This window comes from Microcaecilia unicolor, chromosome 3 (genome assembly GCF_901765095.1).
Source record: "Microcaecilia unicolor chromosome 3, aMicUni1.1, whole genome shotgun sequence".
Classification (NCBI taxonomy): Eukaryota; Metazoa; Chordata; class Amphibia; order Gymnophiona; family Siphonopidae; genus Microcaecilia; species Microcaecilia unicolor.
The window spans coordinates 33,149,522-33,167,081 of NC_044033.1; the positions used below are offsets into that span (position 1 = coordinate 33,149,522).

Sequence of the window (17,560 nt, forward strand, 5' to 3'; positions counted from 1 at the left end):
CAGCAGCAGCAATTCACTTGCATGGCCTGCGGCCAACCTAGAGCCTTCCCCCACCGCATCCTACCCCCTCTGACACAACTTCCTGTTTCCACAAGGGTTGAAAGCAGCAGAGAGAAGGCTCCAGAGTCGGCCACAGGCAGCATGAGCGAATTTCTGCCACCGACCCCTATAAACGGACGTTAAGGCAGACCATGGGAGGCCCCAGTAGTTGTGGGGCTTAATTTGCCCCCCCCCCCCCCATGCCAGCCCTGTGAAGGATGCATTGCTGGTTGGGCCTGAGCCCAAAGTCCACCCAGGCCCACCTGTGGCTACACTACTGTAACAGATACTGTTGTAAAAGACTTTTTTTGTGTTGCAGCTACCCTGAAAAGTACACAAGATGAACTGAACAAAAAAGCTCTTCAGACTTTGGAGAGGTAAGACAGTCTCTGCTAAATGCTTAGGTTGACTGAAAAATCAGTTTTACAGCTGCTGAGCAGTGGAAGCCTCACAGGGTTCCACCTCCTAAATATTTTTTTTTTTTTATATCAATCTGAGAAGTAAAGAGGGTCATTTTCAATAGAGGGTCATTTTCAATAAAAGGTCTAAGTCCAATTTTGGATATTTTGCTAGAAATGGCCAAAAATCAAGTGGCGAGCACAACTATTTTTGAACCTGAAAAACATCTATCTTTTTGATTCAAAAATTGCTTTCTTCTAGACATGTTGTGCTCAGTGCGTTTTTATTTTGGGACCATTTTGGAGGAAAAAAAACACAGGAGAAAAACGCTGAAAAGCCAGCAATTGGGATGTCTGGAGGACCATCATTCTTAGAAGACTTGCCACACAGATATCCCAGCAGAGCAATGGGGCAGTCTAGGGAAGGGGTAGGCAACTCCGGTCCTCGAGAGCCGCAGGCAGGTCAGGTTTTCAGGATATCCACAATGAATATGCAGGAGATATATTTGCTGTGTATACAAATCAAGTTCATGCATATTCATTGTGGATATCCTGACAACCTGACCTGCCTGCGGCTCTTGAGGACCGGAGTTGCCTACCCCTGGTCTAGGGGACACTGCAGTGGACTTCACATAAAAGGTCCCAGGTACACATCTCACCATAACCCTCATTGAATGGGGAGCCTTTCAGGAACAGAGAAAAACCTTCTGTACCTCACTGTACACCACTACAATAGCCCTCAAGCTTGAAGGTGTCACCTATTTGTAGGTACAGTAGGAATTTAGTGTTTTTTGGAGGGCTCGCACGTTCCACAATGAGTGCACCAGTTAGAGTGGGATATGGGCATGGGTCCCCTTCTCTGCCCACTTGCTCCTACCTTTTCCCAAAGTCTTTGTGCTGCAGCGCAGCCTTACTCACAGGCTGCCTCCGGCATTCAGCGGACTTTTACCCTCTGACCCATCCCGCCCCCTACTGATGCAATTTCCTGCCTCTTTTCTCTAGCCTATCCTGCTCACCCCTAGCAACATATCATTGTCTTTTATTGTGAACCGCTTTGAAGCAATATTTTTGGCATATAGTGGTATAGCAAGCCATATAAATAAATAAAATAAAGATCCGTGCAGCCAAGAAAAAAGCATGTAGACCTCAGCAATTGGTATCAAGAATAACTTTTATTCAAATCCCCGACACGAGCTGTTTTTGGAAAATGCCTGCTTCAGGGGTCAACTGTGATTATTGTTCCAAAGATTTCAATGGGTTATAATCCAACATGTGTCCAATCGAAGGAAAGTTGGACTCTGTTGAAAAGTAGCATGTATATAGCCTCAATTGAAGAAATTTGCAAGGCTACTACTACTACTACTACTTAACATTTCTAGAGCGCTACTGGTTACGCAGCGCTGTACAAATTAATAACTAAGGACAGTCCCTGCTCAGAAGAGCTTACAATCTAAAGGACGAAATGTCAAGTTGGGGTAGTCTAGATTTCCTGAGTAGAGGTGTTGTGATTAGGTGCCGAAAGCGACATTGAGGAGGTGGGCTTTGAGCAATGATTTGAAGATGGATAGGGAGGGGGCCTGGCGTATGGGCTCAGGGAGTTTGTTCCAAGCATGGGGTGAGGCGAGGCAGAAAGGGCGGAGCCTAGAGTTGGCGGTGGTGGAGAAGGGTACTGAAAGGAGGGATTTGTCTTGAGAGCGGAGGTTACGGGTAGGGACATAAGGGGAGATGAGGGTAGAGAGGTAAGGAGGGGCTGCAGATCGAGTGCATTTGTAGGTTAGTAGGAGAAGCTTGAACTGTATGCGGTATCTGATCGGAAGCCAGTGAAGTGACTTGAGGAGAGGGTGATATGAGTATATCGGTCAAGGCGGAAGATAAGATGTGCAGCAGAGTTCTGGATGGACTGAAGGGGGGATAGGTGGCTAAGTGGGAGGCCGGTGAGGAGTAGGTTGCAGTAGTCAAGGCAAGAGGTAATGAGAGAGTGGATGAGAGTTCGGGTGGTGTGCTCAGAGAGGAAGGGGTGAATTTTGCTAATGTTGTAGAGGAAGAAGCGACAGGTCTTGGCTATCTGCTGGATATGCGCAGAGAAGGAGAGGGAGGAGTCGAAGATGACTCCGAGATTGCGGGCAGATGAGACAGGGATGATGAGGGTGTTATCAACTGAGATAGAGAGTGAAGGGAGAGGAGAAGTGGGTTTGGGTGGGAAAACATTAAGTTCAGTCTTGGCCATGTTCAGTTTCAGGTGGTGGTTGGACATCCAGGCAGCAATGTCAGATAAGCAGGCCGATACTTTGGCCTGGGTTTCCGCAGTGATGTCTGGTGTGGAGAGATACAGCTGGGTGTCATCAGCATAAAGATGATAGTGGAAACCATGAGATGAGATCAGGGAGCCTAAGGAAGAGGTGTAGATTGAGAAAAGGAGGGGCCCAAGGACAGATCCCTGAGGAACTCCAACAGAGAGCGGGATAGGAGAGGAGGACGAACCATGAGAGTGTACTCTGAAGGTACGATGGGAGAGATAAGAGGAGAACCAGGAGAGGACAGAGCCCTGGAACCCAAAGGAGGGCAGTGTGTCAAGAAGTAGGTTGTGATTGACAGTGTCAAAAGCGGCGGATAGGTCGAGGAGGATGAGGTTGGAGTAGTGACCTTTGGATTTGGCGAGGAACAGGTCATTGCAGACAGTGCCATTTCTGTCAAGTGTAGGGGCGAAAGCCGGATTGAAGCGGATCGAGGATGGCATGAGAGGAGAGAAAATCAATGCAGTGGCTGTGAACGGCGCATTCAAGTATCTTGGAGAGGAAGGGTGGAGGGAAATGGGGCGGTAGTCGGAGGGACAGGTAGGGTCAAGAGATGTTTTTTTTGAGGAGTGGTGTGACCACAGCATGCTTGAAGGTGTCCAGGACAGTTGCGGTGGAGAGAGAGAGAGGTTGAGGATATGACAGATGGTGGGGGTGATAGTAGAAGCGGTGGTGCTAAGTAGGTTGGTGGGGATGGGGTCTGAGGAACAAGTGGTGGATTTCGAGGAGGAGAGGAGATGGGCGGTTTTCTCTTCGGTGATATCAGGAAAAGAGGAGAAGGAGGCCTGGGTTGGTTGGTTGAGAGAGTGGGTTATAGGATGAAGAGGAGGAGAAGGTTTGGTGGTGAATTCGAGGTTGATCTTTTGGACCTTGTCATGGAAGTAGTCTGCCAGAGATTGAGGAGAGAGTGAGGGGGGGTTTGAGCAGAGGGCACTTTGAGGAGGGAGTTGAGGGTGGCGAAGAGACGACGAGGGTTAGAGCTGAGGGAATTAGTCAATTGGGTGTAATAGTCCTGTTTGGCGAGGAATAGGGAGGATTGGAAGGAGGATAGCATGAATTTGAAGTGAATGAAATCAGTATGGGTGCGAGATTTCCTCCAGAGGCGTTCAGCCGAACGGGTGCAGGAGCGAAGTTATCGGGTGCAAGGGGTCAGCCAGGGCTGGGGATTGGTACGCCTTGTGGGATGGGAGATGGACGGTGCAAGGGTGTCTAGAGCAGAGGAGAGAGTGGCATTGTAAGTGGAGACAGTTTTGTCAACAGATTCGGAAGACATGATGGAAGGGAGGAGATCAGAGATACTAGAGGATAAGGTGAGGGGGTCAACAGCCTGGAGATTTCTGGAAGTAGTATTTAGTGTTGGGCGAGATTGAGGGGGAGGGTGCTGAAGTGTGAATGTGATTAGGTGATGGTCAGAGAGAGGAAGAGCTGAAGCGCGGAAATTGGAGGGTGAGCAAGTAGGACGAGATCAAGACAGTGGCCAGATTTGTGAGTAGGGGTGGAGGAGCTCAGTTGGAGGTTGAAGAAGGAGGTAAGAGTGAGGAACTGAGAAACATAGGAGTCGGATGGGTTATCAATGTGTATGTTGAAGTCACCAAGAATGAGGGATGGGGATGAGGCTGTAATGTGTTCTTCAGCCCACATATTCACATCATACTGGGGCTCATTTTCAAAGCACTTAGACTTACAAAGTTCAATAGGTTACTATATGGCATATTTTCAAAGCACTTAGACTTATAAATTTACATAGCAACCTATGGAACTTTGTAAGTCTAAGTGCTTTGAAAATACGCCTCACTACTCCCTTGAGCAGGATACCCAATTCAATAGTTGGTTTGGACAGACAGTTCTGCAGAATTTGTTTGGGGTCTAGAATCCAACTCCACCCCCCTAAGCCCATTTTGTTCTGTTCCAGGCTGCACTCTCACACAGTTGTATATAGTTTCCGGTAAATTTCTATTTTGTCCTCGCTGTTGTGAGGTCCAGTTGACCAATGGTGGTTGTTTTCGGTGCGCCTGGTAGCTAGGGATTCCCACTCGTGAGAATATGGCCTGCTTGTCCTCAGAGAAAGTGAAGATAGTTACCTGTAGCAGGTATTCTCTGAGGACAGCAGGCCATTCATTCTCACATACTCTCCATACCTCCCCTTGGAGTTGTTTCTTCCCTTCTTCCATCCCATTGTCTGCCACTTTCTCTCCCTCTCTTGTTCCTCACCACCACAGAGTCCAACATCTCTTCCACTCTCTTTCCTTCCTCCATCCCATTGTCCACCATCTCTCTCTTCTTCCCTTCCTCCTCACCACTGCAGGGTCCAACATCTCTTCTACTCTCTTCCCTCCCTTCCCACCATATCTCTCTCTCCACCATAACTCTCTCTCCCTTCTCTCTGTCCCTGGACCATCAGTTCTTCATTCAGTCCCCTCTCCCCAACCTTAGTCCAGTATTTTCCCCTTTCTTTCAACCCCCCTCCCCAATGTCTACCTTGACACAGCTCCAGGGACCTCCATGGTTGACATCACCTCCTTTTCTCCCTGCCCTGCATCTCCCTCCCTTCCCAGGCTACTTTACAAAGCATTTTTCTTTACAGAGCATGCCAGCGGGGCAGTGATTCTGATAGCTGTCTGTGCCAACCTTTGACCTTTCCCTCTGCCGCATTCCACTCCCCTCTGACACAGCTTCCTGCTTCCACCTCAGCTGAATACAGCAGAGGGAAAGGTTGGTGGTTGGCACAGACAGCCTATCAGAATCATTGCCCTTCTATGTGCTCTGTATAGAAAAATCATATGTAAGGTAGACCATGAAAGGAGGGTGAAACCTCAGGGCCCCCTGGAGCTATGATGCCCAGGGCAGCTACCCTTCCCCCCCCCCCCCCCCCCCCCCCCAAACCAGCCCTAAGTTTGTTTTGATTCCGTTCTCTTTCCATATAGGAATCCTTTGTGTTTATCCCAAGTTAAAATTGTGGTGTCACTACTAATTAGCAGCAGTTACCATTTGTAGGTTAATAAAATGGGGCACTTCCACGTGTAAGTGTAAGCTTTTCAGGCCATTGAGAATTCAGCTGTGCACAGTTAACTGATACTTCTACATTTGAATATATTACTCCTGTTCTTTATTACCTTCATTGTCTAAACAGTCAAGGTATTTTGTGCCATTTATAAGATTTTTTTTTCTGGGGAAGCTCCAAACTCTTCTTTGATTCCATATGTATCAACTAGATCAGGGGTTCTCAACCCAGTACTTGGGGCAAACAAAGACAGTCAAGTTTTCAGGATACTCTTATGGGGGGTCTTGTAGCCAACAGCAAACTTAGTCCCTTTGCCATGACCAGGGTCTCAGCCAGCAGTCCTGTAGAGCACACTTTGCCTCTCAGAAAAGGGCTCAGAGACAGTCAATTCAGCATTGGAGATAACTCCAGTAGTCCTTGCGCTGGGCCTCCTCACACTCAGGGTGACTTTTCCAAATACCCCTGTTCAGGCATTCATGTCACCCAGCACCCCCTTTCCTTAGACAAAATACTGGCTCTGGTACTCCTAAAGTATTCAGTCTCTTCCCATGTGACAGAATATACTTGGTTAGAGGGTTTTGGGCAATATGATAATTAGGCTCTCTTCAAGGCCCAGCCTTATGCAAACCAGCTTGTACGTAGCCTCCTCTAACCAGCTCTGTGGGGTTAATTCTCCTTTAATACACTTACTTTCCAAATAGCAACATTGAACTGAGCCCTTTCTGTGGAGTACTAGGAACTCAGTTAAACAGCCTCCACCCCTTGGACAGGACAGTGCTTCACCATAACCTCATGGTTCTGTCCTCTACCCCCAGCTGTTAGTCTTAGTTCCAAAACACCAAACTCTTCAGTCCAAAACAGAGTTGCAACACTCTCATTCAGTAACCCATTAAGGTAAGTACCTCTTCCTTGCTTAGGCTGGGATTGTCAGCCCGTTCTGTCCATCTCTGTTTACAGATAGGACTCCTTCCTTCTCTTCCAGGCCCCCTTCTTCTTGCTTCATCCCAGGGAGTGCTTTTAAAGGTCTAGAGGCTCTAAGCCTCACCCTCTATTTAATTCCCCACCTAGAGGGACACTGGCCTCCGCCTCTTTCCTGAAAGAGCAATGACCCCTCTCTTTCCCTGACAGGTCCCATGTCTGAGAATACTTAAAGGGGAAATGTCATTCCTTTAATCTATTCTAGGCTTGGCATGGGGACAAAAGGATGCAGAGCTTCCTCCTGTGGCCACTCCAAGATAGGACACCACCGGTTCCTATCACAAAACCCACAATGAATATGCATGAAATAGATTTGAATGCTCTGTCGCCACTGTATGTCGCTTTCTCTAGTTAATACTGTTTGCCACTATGGAGCCCTTTTACTAAGCCGCGTAAGCATCTATGCGCACCCAACACGTGCCAAAATGGAGTTACCGCCCGGCTACCGCATTGCTCTTGCGGTAATTTCATTTTGGTGCGTGTCCAATATGTGCGGCTGAAAATTAACTTTTATTTTCGGACACGCGCAGGTCATTACCGCCCGGTTACCGCGTGAGATTTTACCGCTAGGTCAATGGCTGGCGGTAAGGTCGCAGACCCAAAATGGACACGCAGCAATTTTGATTTTGTCGCATGTCCATTTTCGGCAAATGTTTTTTTAAAAAGGCCTTTTTTACAGGCGCGCTGAAAAATGGATCAGCGCGCGCCAAAAACCTGCGCCTACACTACCGCAAGCCATTTTTCAGCGCACCTTAGGAGAAGGACCCCTATGCTTTTCTGCTGCCTGTTTATGGGGTGCACTCGGAGGCAGTGAAGTTGAACAGTGGCTCGTGTGTGCTGCTTTCACGGGTTTTGGCGCTTGCAGAGATCCTTACTGTACAGGGTGGGTGTTTTGCTGAGTCTTCAGTGCAGTATTGTATTTTTTTGTTCAATGTACTGGTTTTGATTTATGTCTATGTCCATTGTTAATTTTTTTTTTTTTTTTTTTTGTAACAGAGCACTTTGCATGTCTCCAGAAGACAGCCAAATCATTCTCTATGTCTCCTTGCAACTAGCTCTTGTGAGACAGGTGAGTTGAATAACGAAGTGGCCATTTTGTACAAGTATTGTTAAACTGAGGGGTTGTGTATTAGTCCTTTTTAGTCCACTGTTTGATGCTATGACTGGGTCCTGCCTACTTCTGTGGCCCTAAGAGAACAGAATATTTGCCAGTGACTGCTGCTTCAGATTGTTTCTCTAGAAAAGTGAGGAGCAGACCGTGTGCTGTTTTCTGCATTAGCTTGCACCCTTACTCTCCTGTTTGTCGCTGGTCTCCGGAGCTTGCTTGTTTCTTAGCATGCCCTCCTGCTCCTAGAGTCCAGTAGTCAAAGCCTACTCTTCCCTGTTAATTAGGTAAGCTGTTTGTACTTGGAGTAAACTAATTAGTCTGAGTAACCCATTCACAATGAGCACAACATACAGTGTTGTCAGGATACTGTAGAGTAGATCTGTAAAATAAGCTCCTGGTGGAGGTTTTTAAAACTAGTATTAAGTACACTTAAGTACTGAGGTGTTTACACAACACCTAGATACCACTGCAAATTGCTTGCCAACTATTGAATATGTGCGTGTGGCTTCAGTTCCTAAGTACACCATAAAGGAGATATCTCTAAATTGTCAAGCTATGGAAGTTGACGGGGGCTTCCATTGCTGAATACCCCCGAGAGCCAAATGCTTATCGCTAAGGCTCTTAATTTATAATCCCTGTACATAAACATTTAACTGCTTGGCAACTCGGCTGCATAGATTTAAAAAAAAAAAGGTTTTGTATGCAGGAGATACAAGAAAATATTTTGGTCTTGAATTACATCTGCTGTGTTGCAGTTACAGACATAGTTCCAGTATAATTCTGCCTAGGGCACTTGTCAAGGTTGCTCCAGGAAAGATGTGTAGAAAGAGGAGTGGCCTAGTGGTTAGAGTGGTGGACTTTGGTCCTGGGGAACTGGGTTCGATTCCCACTGCAGGCAGAGGCAGCTACTTGTGACTCTGGGCAAGTCACTTAACCCTCCATTGCCCCATGTAAGCCGCATTGAGCCTGCCATGAGTGGGAAAGCGCAGGGTACAAATGTAACAAAAATAAAATAGATACTATTGGAGATTCTACATGGAATGTTGCTACTATTGGACATTCTACATGGAATGTTGCTATTCCACTAGCAACATTCCATGTAGAAGGCTGCGCGTGCAGGACGTCAGACTCACAGAAGCAGAAGCCTGCGCGGCCACATTGGTGATCTGCAAGGGCCGACTTCTACATGGAATGTTGGAATAGCAACATTTCATGTAGAATCTCAAATAGTAGCAACAGTGGAGGAGTGGCCTAGTGGTTAGGGTGGTGGACTTTGGTCCTGGGGAACTGGGTTCGATTCCCACTGCAGGCACAGGCAGCTCCTTGTGACTCTGGGCAAGTCACTTAACCCTCCATTGCCCCAGGTACAAATAAGTACCTGTATACAATATGTAAGCCGCATTGAACCTGCCATGAGTGGGAAAGCGTGGGGTACAAATGTAATAAAAATGTAACACTGATGTATCCTGTAAACCAAATTTCCATTTAGTTGCCTCTAAACCTCTGTTGCTTCTCTCTGTGTATCTCATGCTATATTGTAACTTAGATGTAAACCGCCACAGCTACACTGTTTTCCAAGAATCCTTTGATGAGTTAAATGCAAGGCCAGTCTGTTGAGCGAGTGACACTGCCACTCCTCGCTGCCATGGAGGAAAAACCAGGTTGGATTCTTGAATCCAGCTCTTGCTCTTTGGACTGATGAGAGCTAGGGATGCTGCAGAGGCAGCTTTTTCAGCCTCTGTGAAAGGAGGAAAGTCCTATCTTTGCTTAACATCAGTTACATAGTAGATGACGGCAGAAAAAGACCTGCACGGTCCATCTAGTCTGCCCACGATAAACTCATATGTGTATACCTTACCTTGATTTGTACCTGTCTTTTTCAGGGCACAGACCGTATAAGTCTGTCCAGCAGTATTTCCCGCCTCCCAACCACCAGTCCCGCCTCCCATCACCGGCTCTGGCACAGACCCCGTATAAGTCTGCCCTCCCCTATCTTAGCCTCTCAACCACCAACCCCTCTTCCCCCCGCCACCCAATTTCAGCTAAGCTTCTGTGGATCCATTCCTTCTGCACAGGATTCCTTTATACCTATCCCACGCATGTTTGAATTCCGTTACCGTTTTCATCTCCACCACTTCCCGCGGGAGGGCATTCCAAGCGTTCACCACCCTCTCTGTGAAGAAATACTTCCTGACATCTTTCCTGAGTCTGCCCCCCTTCAATCTCATTTCATGTCCTCTCGTTCTACTGCCTTCCCATCTCCGGAAAAGATTCGTTTGCGGATTAATACCTTTCAAATATTTGAAGGTCTGTATCATATCACCCCTGTTCCTCCTTTCCTTCAGAGTATACGTGTTCCGGTCAGCAAGTCTCTCTTCATACGTCTTGGAACGCAACTCCCATACCATCCTCGTAGCTTTTCTTTGCACCGCTTCCATTTTTTTAACATCCTTCGCAAGGTACGGCCTCCAAAACTGAACACAATACTCCAGGTGGGGCCTCACCAACGTCTTATACAGGGGCATTAAAACCTCCTTTCTTCTGCTGGTCACACCTCTCTCTATACAGCCTAGCAACCTTCTCGCTACGGCCACCGCCTTGTCGCACTGTTTCATCGCCTTCAGGTCCTCAGATACTATCACCCCAAGATCCCTCTCCCCATCCGTGTCTATCAGGCTCTCCCCAACTAACACATACGCCTCCCTTGGATTTCTACTCCCTAAGTGCATTTCTTCGCATTGAATTTTAATTGCCAAATGTTAGACCATTCTTCCAGCTTCTTCAGATCTCTTTTCATGTTTTCCACTCCCTCCGGGGTGTCCACTCTGTTGCAAATCTTGGTGTCATCCGCAAAAAGGCAAACTTTACCTTCTAACCCTTCGGCAATGTCACTCACAAATATATTGAACAGAATGGGCCCCAGCACCGATCCCTGAGGCACTCCACTACTCACCTTTCCCTCCTCCGAGCGAACTCCATTTACCACCACCCTCTGGCGTCTGCCCGTCAACCAGCACTTACTGGATGGCTTAAGAGCGCATTTGTGCCTGACTTGAGGGAATTCTGGTCTGGTCTGAGACATACTGCTGCTATACAAGAAGGGGATTTAATACTGGGGAAGCCTCCTAAGAATTCACACATAAAGACCCAGGACACCACAGCCTCAGGGGGGGGAAGAGAGGAGGTTCTTGTCAGGGCCGGTCTTAGCAATTGTGGGGCCCTGTGCGGACCAGTTCAGTGCCCCCACCCCCCCACCTGCACCCTCCACCATAAGCCATAATTTATCAGTTTAAAAGGAGGTTTAGACCTCTTGGAACCCCACCTCACCCCATACCTTGATATGCATCCACCACGTTTCAGTAGAGAGCGGCAGAGAGCAGCAGCAATTTTCATATTCCATCAGCTGCCGAGCCCAGAGCCTCCTCACTGCTGCATCCCGCCCTTGTGAAAGCAGGAAGTGACATCACTACTGCCTGACGCTCTGTACTGAAATGTGGATGCACATTAAGGTATGGAGCAGGGAGGTGTTCTGAGACAGGAGGACAGACGTGCCAGAGGTTTGGGGCCCCTAGGAGTGCGAGGCCCTGTGCGACCGCCCCTGTTGCCCCTGCCTAAGACCGGTCCTGGTTCGTGTCATAAACTGTGAACTGGTTGGGTTTAGAATCCCAGGAAGTAAGTCAACATTAATAAAAATTTAAATCATGTTCAAAGAACTAGCTACAGAGCAAGAAAATAGATATGTGTAGCACCAAATGATTCAGGGTTAACAAGCTGTATCACTTGGAGATTTCCAGATTTCCATTTTAGCAGCCCTGACTGTGTCTCTTCAACTGCTTGACAAGATGTGCAAGTAATTAAGTATTCATAAAATAGGCATTTTGTTTTCTGTTTGTTATCTTAATAAGTCTGTTGTTTGCTTTATCTTAATCATAAAGAATCTAATTTCTCATTTTCCAGTTTTCAGTTTCTACTTTGCCCTTTTTCAAACACTTGATTTCATCTTTTCACCTTATTTTATTTGATATTCTGTATTTTTTATTGCCCCCTTCTCCTCATAGCCTGTATCTTAAGACCCCCCCCCCCCCTTGAATACTCCCTTCTATACTCCCCCACACATCCCCACAGATACAACATAACACAAATATACATAGATACCACTCACCAGTGGCATAGCCAGTCAGCTGATTTAGGGTGAGCACAAACTTTCATCTCTATCCCCTCCCTGTCATCCCCCTCAGTGCCCCCCCCCTCCAAATTGAAAAAAAAGATAGGCTTGCAGATCCTTGTGAGCTCAGATATATCATCTAAAGACATCCTCCCAACCAGAAATCTTCCAATCTGAGCAACCAATGGTAGTGTCCCCGAGGTGCAGTTTTTGTGCATGTGTGATTAGTGAGTATGTGTGGGGGAGGACTGGCAGTGGCAGCTGAGGGACACTATGCTGGCCGGAGGAGGTCATCGGATGGAGAGGCAACGGAGCACCAAATTTGGGTGGGCCTGGGTCTGAGCCTACAGTGGGTGGGCCCTGGCCCACATGTGGCTACGCCACTGCCACTCATACCCCTAATGTCGTCCCCATTCACCCACCCACATAGCCCCATAACCCCACCATCCACCCAAGACTCAACTTTACCATGTCTCTTCCTACTTAATCTTACACACAGACATGCATGAGTTTGCAAATGGAGGAGGGAGAAACACGCAATTGTGCTAGATTATGTGTGAACTTATCAACTTGTTTCTACATCCTTTTCTTAAATTTCAAGAAATGGTAGAAGAAAGATGGATTAACACATTCAGGGACCTGCTTTCTAAACCATGTTAATGTGTGCAGATAGGTTTAATATGCATTAATGGCAGTGTATTCACACACTTGCCTTACCGTTAAAGCAATTCCTCCCCGTTATGCAGAAAATATTTTAATGGGATGTCATGCAAATACATGCAAAGGAGTTCATTTCTATCAAAATGACTTTATCACAAGTTGTTTTAAGCCATGCAAGGTGAGGTTAACTTTTGCCAGGAGCATTGGCAAGCTAAAGCACCGTCCAATGGCATGTGTCCCCTAGCCTCATTTGCATAGAGGGAATCTATGACCCACTTTCCTCCTTAACTCCCCTCTCTTTTGGTGAAGACCAGAGAAGATGTTCCATGCTGAGAAGGAACAATTTTTTTTCATCTCCCGAGACCTCTTCCATCCAATGGCAAAAAATCTTGAGAGCAGAAGCGATTTCTTCCTTCCTGCTAGGACTGTTGTTCTGAAAATGAAGATAGTGCTAGCTGACCTGCCCCCCCCCCCCCCCCACCCCCATTGCACCTCATGTAGGCATGGCTCCAAACCTTTTTTCAATACTTTGGGAGGATATTAGGGCATGGAACCTCGAGGGAGAGTAGGGAAGTAAGAGGGTTCACTAGGTTGCCATGTGCACTTTATTCACCATGAGTCGAGGGAGGTAGAGTGGCCCCTTTTTGGTGGTCTAAGGGCAATCAGGCTAGCATTACCAGCTGCCTTTCTGCCGTTGGTCACCGGCAACAATAAAATCACTCGATGCAGTTTCAACATACTTTAGTCATTGGGCTCCCTGAATTGTTACTAAAATTCAACTCTTCAACTTTTTCTAATAACCGTTAAAAAAATAACTAAGATTGTTTTCTTAACCAACTGCTTAGTGATTTATAGGTACAACCGTGCTTTTGTTTAAAAAAGAAAAAATTCTACTGAAATTATGCTGCGGCTTAACTTTCTTTTCTCCCGTTAATTCCACATGTAGCTATTATGTGAGTACTACGTTTGTATCTATTGCAACAATGCAAAATGTTTTGGGGTTAACAAAGGATTTTGAATATTTTTTCTCTTACCTAGCGCTTCCGAGTAAGAGGCAAGAAGCGTTGCTTTGTGAAGTTCTCCAGGTTAACAGCCTGCCATTTTCTGTTCAATGAATGGCCTAGTTATAGCATAACATGCTTATTGTTTGCCGTGCTTATTATAACAGGCTCCGAATGAAAGCCTGAATAGCACCCTCAGATGCTAAAGCCAGTAGGCAGACAGAAATACTTGGCCACCAACTCTTGTTTTATGCATTGCTAATCTTCCTCCCTCTCCCAACTTGCAAACCTGACCGGTCAGTACAGGATTTGCAAATCAATGAAGTCCCCTGTGGGAGCGGAGATTACTGTCAAGATTGATATTTTTTTTTCCACAGCATACAGAAACATTTTGGCACTGGTTGAGGATGCATTGTTTATCCCATAGCAGGATTTTGCATTGCTTCAACATTACAGCGTGCACAATCATACATCATACATACAAAGGACGAATCGGCTGATGGCTTGTCTCTCAACGTAAACCCCAGTAGAATTATAGTGCTGCTGATAGGATTACTGCTAAGCCCAGCATTCAGGGCCGGTCTTAGGCAGAGGCGACCAAGGCGACCGCATAGGGCCCCGCACGGCACGCCTAAGGGGGCCCCGCGCAGCGCCTCAACTCTTCCTCACTCGTGCCTCCACTCCGACCTCCGCCGCTGCTCGCCTTAGTCACCTGAGATGATCCCCATTCCCGCGGCTTGGCCACTCCGCTCCCGCCACCACCGGCGCGGCATCCACCCCCCCGGCTTGGGCCCGCTACTAATTGTAGTGGACTTGAACTGAATAATTTCTGGGGAGGTGAGGTTTCATGATAGCATTGTGCTTATTATTTCAATCTTTTTTTTTTTGTACAAGTTTAGCGTCATTTGTCTTTATTTGAAATGTCGTAAATAAAAAAATGTTCTAAAAATGGAATAATCTTATCAATGGGGTGGAGCTAGGGTGGGGCGGGGCTAGGGTAGGCGGGGCTAGGATGGGGCCCCACCAAATTGGTCTGCATAGGGCCCCGCACTTGCTAAGACCAGCCCTGCCAGCATTGGCAGGGAGTTTCAGCTGGCAGCCCACCTACAGCCCTGGAGTCACAGAACTTACAAACCTTCATGTTTCTCATGTTACATAGTTCCTTAATTTAATCAGCTACGGCATCTATCAATAGATACTTGTATGCATTCCTTAGAAGACTATCCAGCTTATTTTCGAAGGAGATGGCCGGCCTTCTGACACAAATCGGGAGATGGCCGGCCATCTCCTGAAGCCGGCCAAATTGGTATAATGGAAAGCCGATTTTGGCCGGCTCCAACTGCTTTCCGTCACAGAGCCAGCCAAAGTTAATGGGGGCATTTCGGAAGGGTATGGGAGGCAGGACGGGGGCGTTGTTAAGACATGGCCGGCTTCAGCTGATAATGGAAAAAAGAAGACTGGCTCTGAGGAGCATTTCGCCGGCTTCACTTGGTCCATTTTTTTTTTTAGGACCAAGTCTCAAAAAAGTGCCCCAATTGGCCAGGTGACCACCGGAGGGAATTGGGGAACACCTCCCCTTACTCCCCCAGTGGTCACCAACCCCCTCTCACCCCCCCCCCCCCCAAAAAAAAACCTTTTTTTGCCAACCTCTATGCCAGCCTGAAATGTCATACCCAGCTCCCTGACAGAAGTACGCAGGTCCCTGGAGCAGTTTTTTTTGGGTGCAGTGCAGTGCACTTCAGGCAGGTGGACCCAGGCCCATCCCCCCCCTACCTGTTACACTTGTGGTGGTAAATGGGAGCCCTCCAACCCCCCCCCCCCCCAAACCCACTGTACCCACATGTAGGTGCCCCCCTTCACCCATAAGGGCTATGGTAATGGTGTAGAGTTGTGGGGAGTGGGATTTGGGGGGTTCAGCACCCAAGGTAAGGAAGCTATGCACCTGGGAGCTATTTTTTTAATTTTTAGAAGTGCCCCCTAGGGTGCCCAGTTGGTGTCCAGTGCACTACAAATGCTGGCTCCTCCCATGACCAAATGCCTTGGATTTGGCCGGGTTTGAGATGGCCGGCCTCGGTTTCCATTATCGGTGAAAACCGAGGCCAGCCATCTCTGACATTTGACCGGCCCTAACCGTATTATCGAAACGAAAGATGGCCGACCATCTTTTTTGATAATACGGTTCGGGACCGCTGTTTGCAGCGCCGGCCATATAGATGGCCGGTGCCGTTCAATTATGCCCCTCCACGGGGCTCATATTGGAAAGAGAACAACGTCTAAAAAATGGCTCAAAGCAACATTTGGACGTTTTTCTCACGAAAACGACCAGAGCGGTATTTTTGAAACCTGCTTTTTTTTTTTTTTTTTTTAGAACTTTTTCTATGCTTTTCATCTGCAGTGTGTCCAAATCTCGAAGGGGTATGTTGGGGCGTGTTAAGGGCGGGGTTTAGGTGTTCCTAAGACTTGGATGTTTTTCAGCAATAATGGAACAAAACAAAACCGTCCAGGACTAAAACAAAGACGTTTTGAGCTAAACCTGTTTTTAGAACGAATGAGGCACAAACAGGTGCCCTAATTGACCAGATGACTAGGGAATCAGGGATGACCTCCCCTTACTCCCCCAGTGGTCACTGGCCCCTCTCTCACCCCCCCAAAAAATGTAATTTAAAACATTACCAGCAGGGTTGTTATATAAAAAAAAAATTCCCGCCCAAAAACCGCACACACCCCACCCCCGACGTCATCACCCCACCCCCACCGTCATCAACCCCGCCCCCACCATCATCGCCCCGCCCAATATGTCGGCAAACCCCGCCCAAAACGTCACAAACCCCGCTTCTGTCACCATCAGCCCCAACCCCCGCCGGCCGAAAAACCGCCCAAAACCCGCCCCAAAAAAACCAAAACCAGCCCAAAAAACCGCAACCCGCCGCGGGCAAAAGTTTCCCACGGCGGGTTGCAGAAAACCGCCCAATTGAGCGGGAAAACCGCCCATCTGGCAACACTGCTTACCAGCCTCTATGCCAGCCCTCAGATGTTATACTCGGGTCCATTGGAACAGCATGCAGGTCCCTGGAGTAGCCTAGTGGTGGGTGAAGTGCACTGTAGACAGGTGGATCCAGGCCTATACCTCCCTCTAACTGTTACACTTGTGATGGAAAATGTGAGCCCTCCCAAACCCTACTGTACCCACATATAGGTTCCCCTTTCACCCATAAGGGCTGTTTTAGTGGTGTACAGTTCAGGACAGTGGGTTTTGGGGGGCTCAGCAGACCATATAAGGGAGCAACAGTGAGACATGTACCTGGGAGCATTTATTTGAAGTCCGCTGCAGTACCCCCTAGGGTGCCCCATTGCTCTCCTGGGAAGTCTGGGGGATCAGTCTACTAAAAATGCTGGTTCCTCCTACATCCAGTGGCTTGATTTTCTACATTTTGGACTATTTTTCGAAACTGGTCAGAAAAATGTACAAAGCACAAAACCTTATTCGAAATGGTATTTTTAGGAAAAATAATAGACGTTTTCCCTTTTTTCCAAAAATGGCCTTATTTCCTATTCAGATTTTGGACATTTTTTTGGCTGTTACTACAGACTAAAGTTTCAGCTTATTGTCCACAGTATACCTAGATCCTTCAACACCTAGATCCTTTTCCTGGGCCCATGCTCTGCCCACTTGTTTGCTCCCCACCCCCCCCCCCAACAGTTGTACATTAAGTGATGTAGATGCACTATTTATAGAATAATGCCTAGCACTTATTTATTTATAACATTTGTATCCTACATTTCCCCACCCATTAGCAGGCTCAATGTGGCTTACATTATACCGTAAAGGCGATCGCCAAGTCCAGTAGATGTTAAACAAATACAGTTTAAAATAAGGGTCAGATAAGGTTAGAGTAAACAGGTACAAAAAGGGACA

At 47.3% G+C, this 17,560-nt stretch overlaps 1 protein-coding gene across 2 annotated transcripts in view; it reads left to right on the forward strand.

Annotated features, from left to right (window-relative positions):
• TTC7A (tetratricopeptide repeat domain 7A) overlaps positions 1–17,560 on the forward strand; it is a 557,697-nt gene that overhangs the window by 321,386 nt on the left and 218,751 nt on the right. For both annotated transcript variants that reach the window (XM_030195820.1, XM_030195819.1), the window contains 2 exons: positions 359–416; positions 7,707–7,779. In XM_030195820.1, coding sequence (XP_030051680.1) covers positions 359–416; positions 7,707–7,779 — 131 coding nt within the window. The remainder of the gene's footprint in view (positions 1–358; positions 417–7,706; positions 7,780–17,560) is intronic.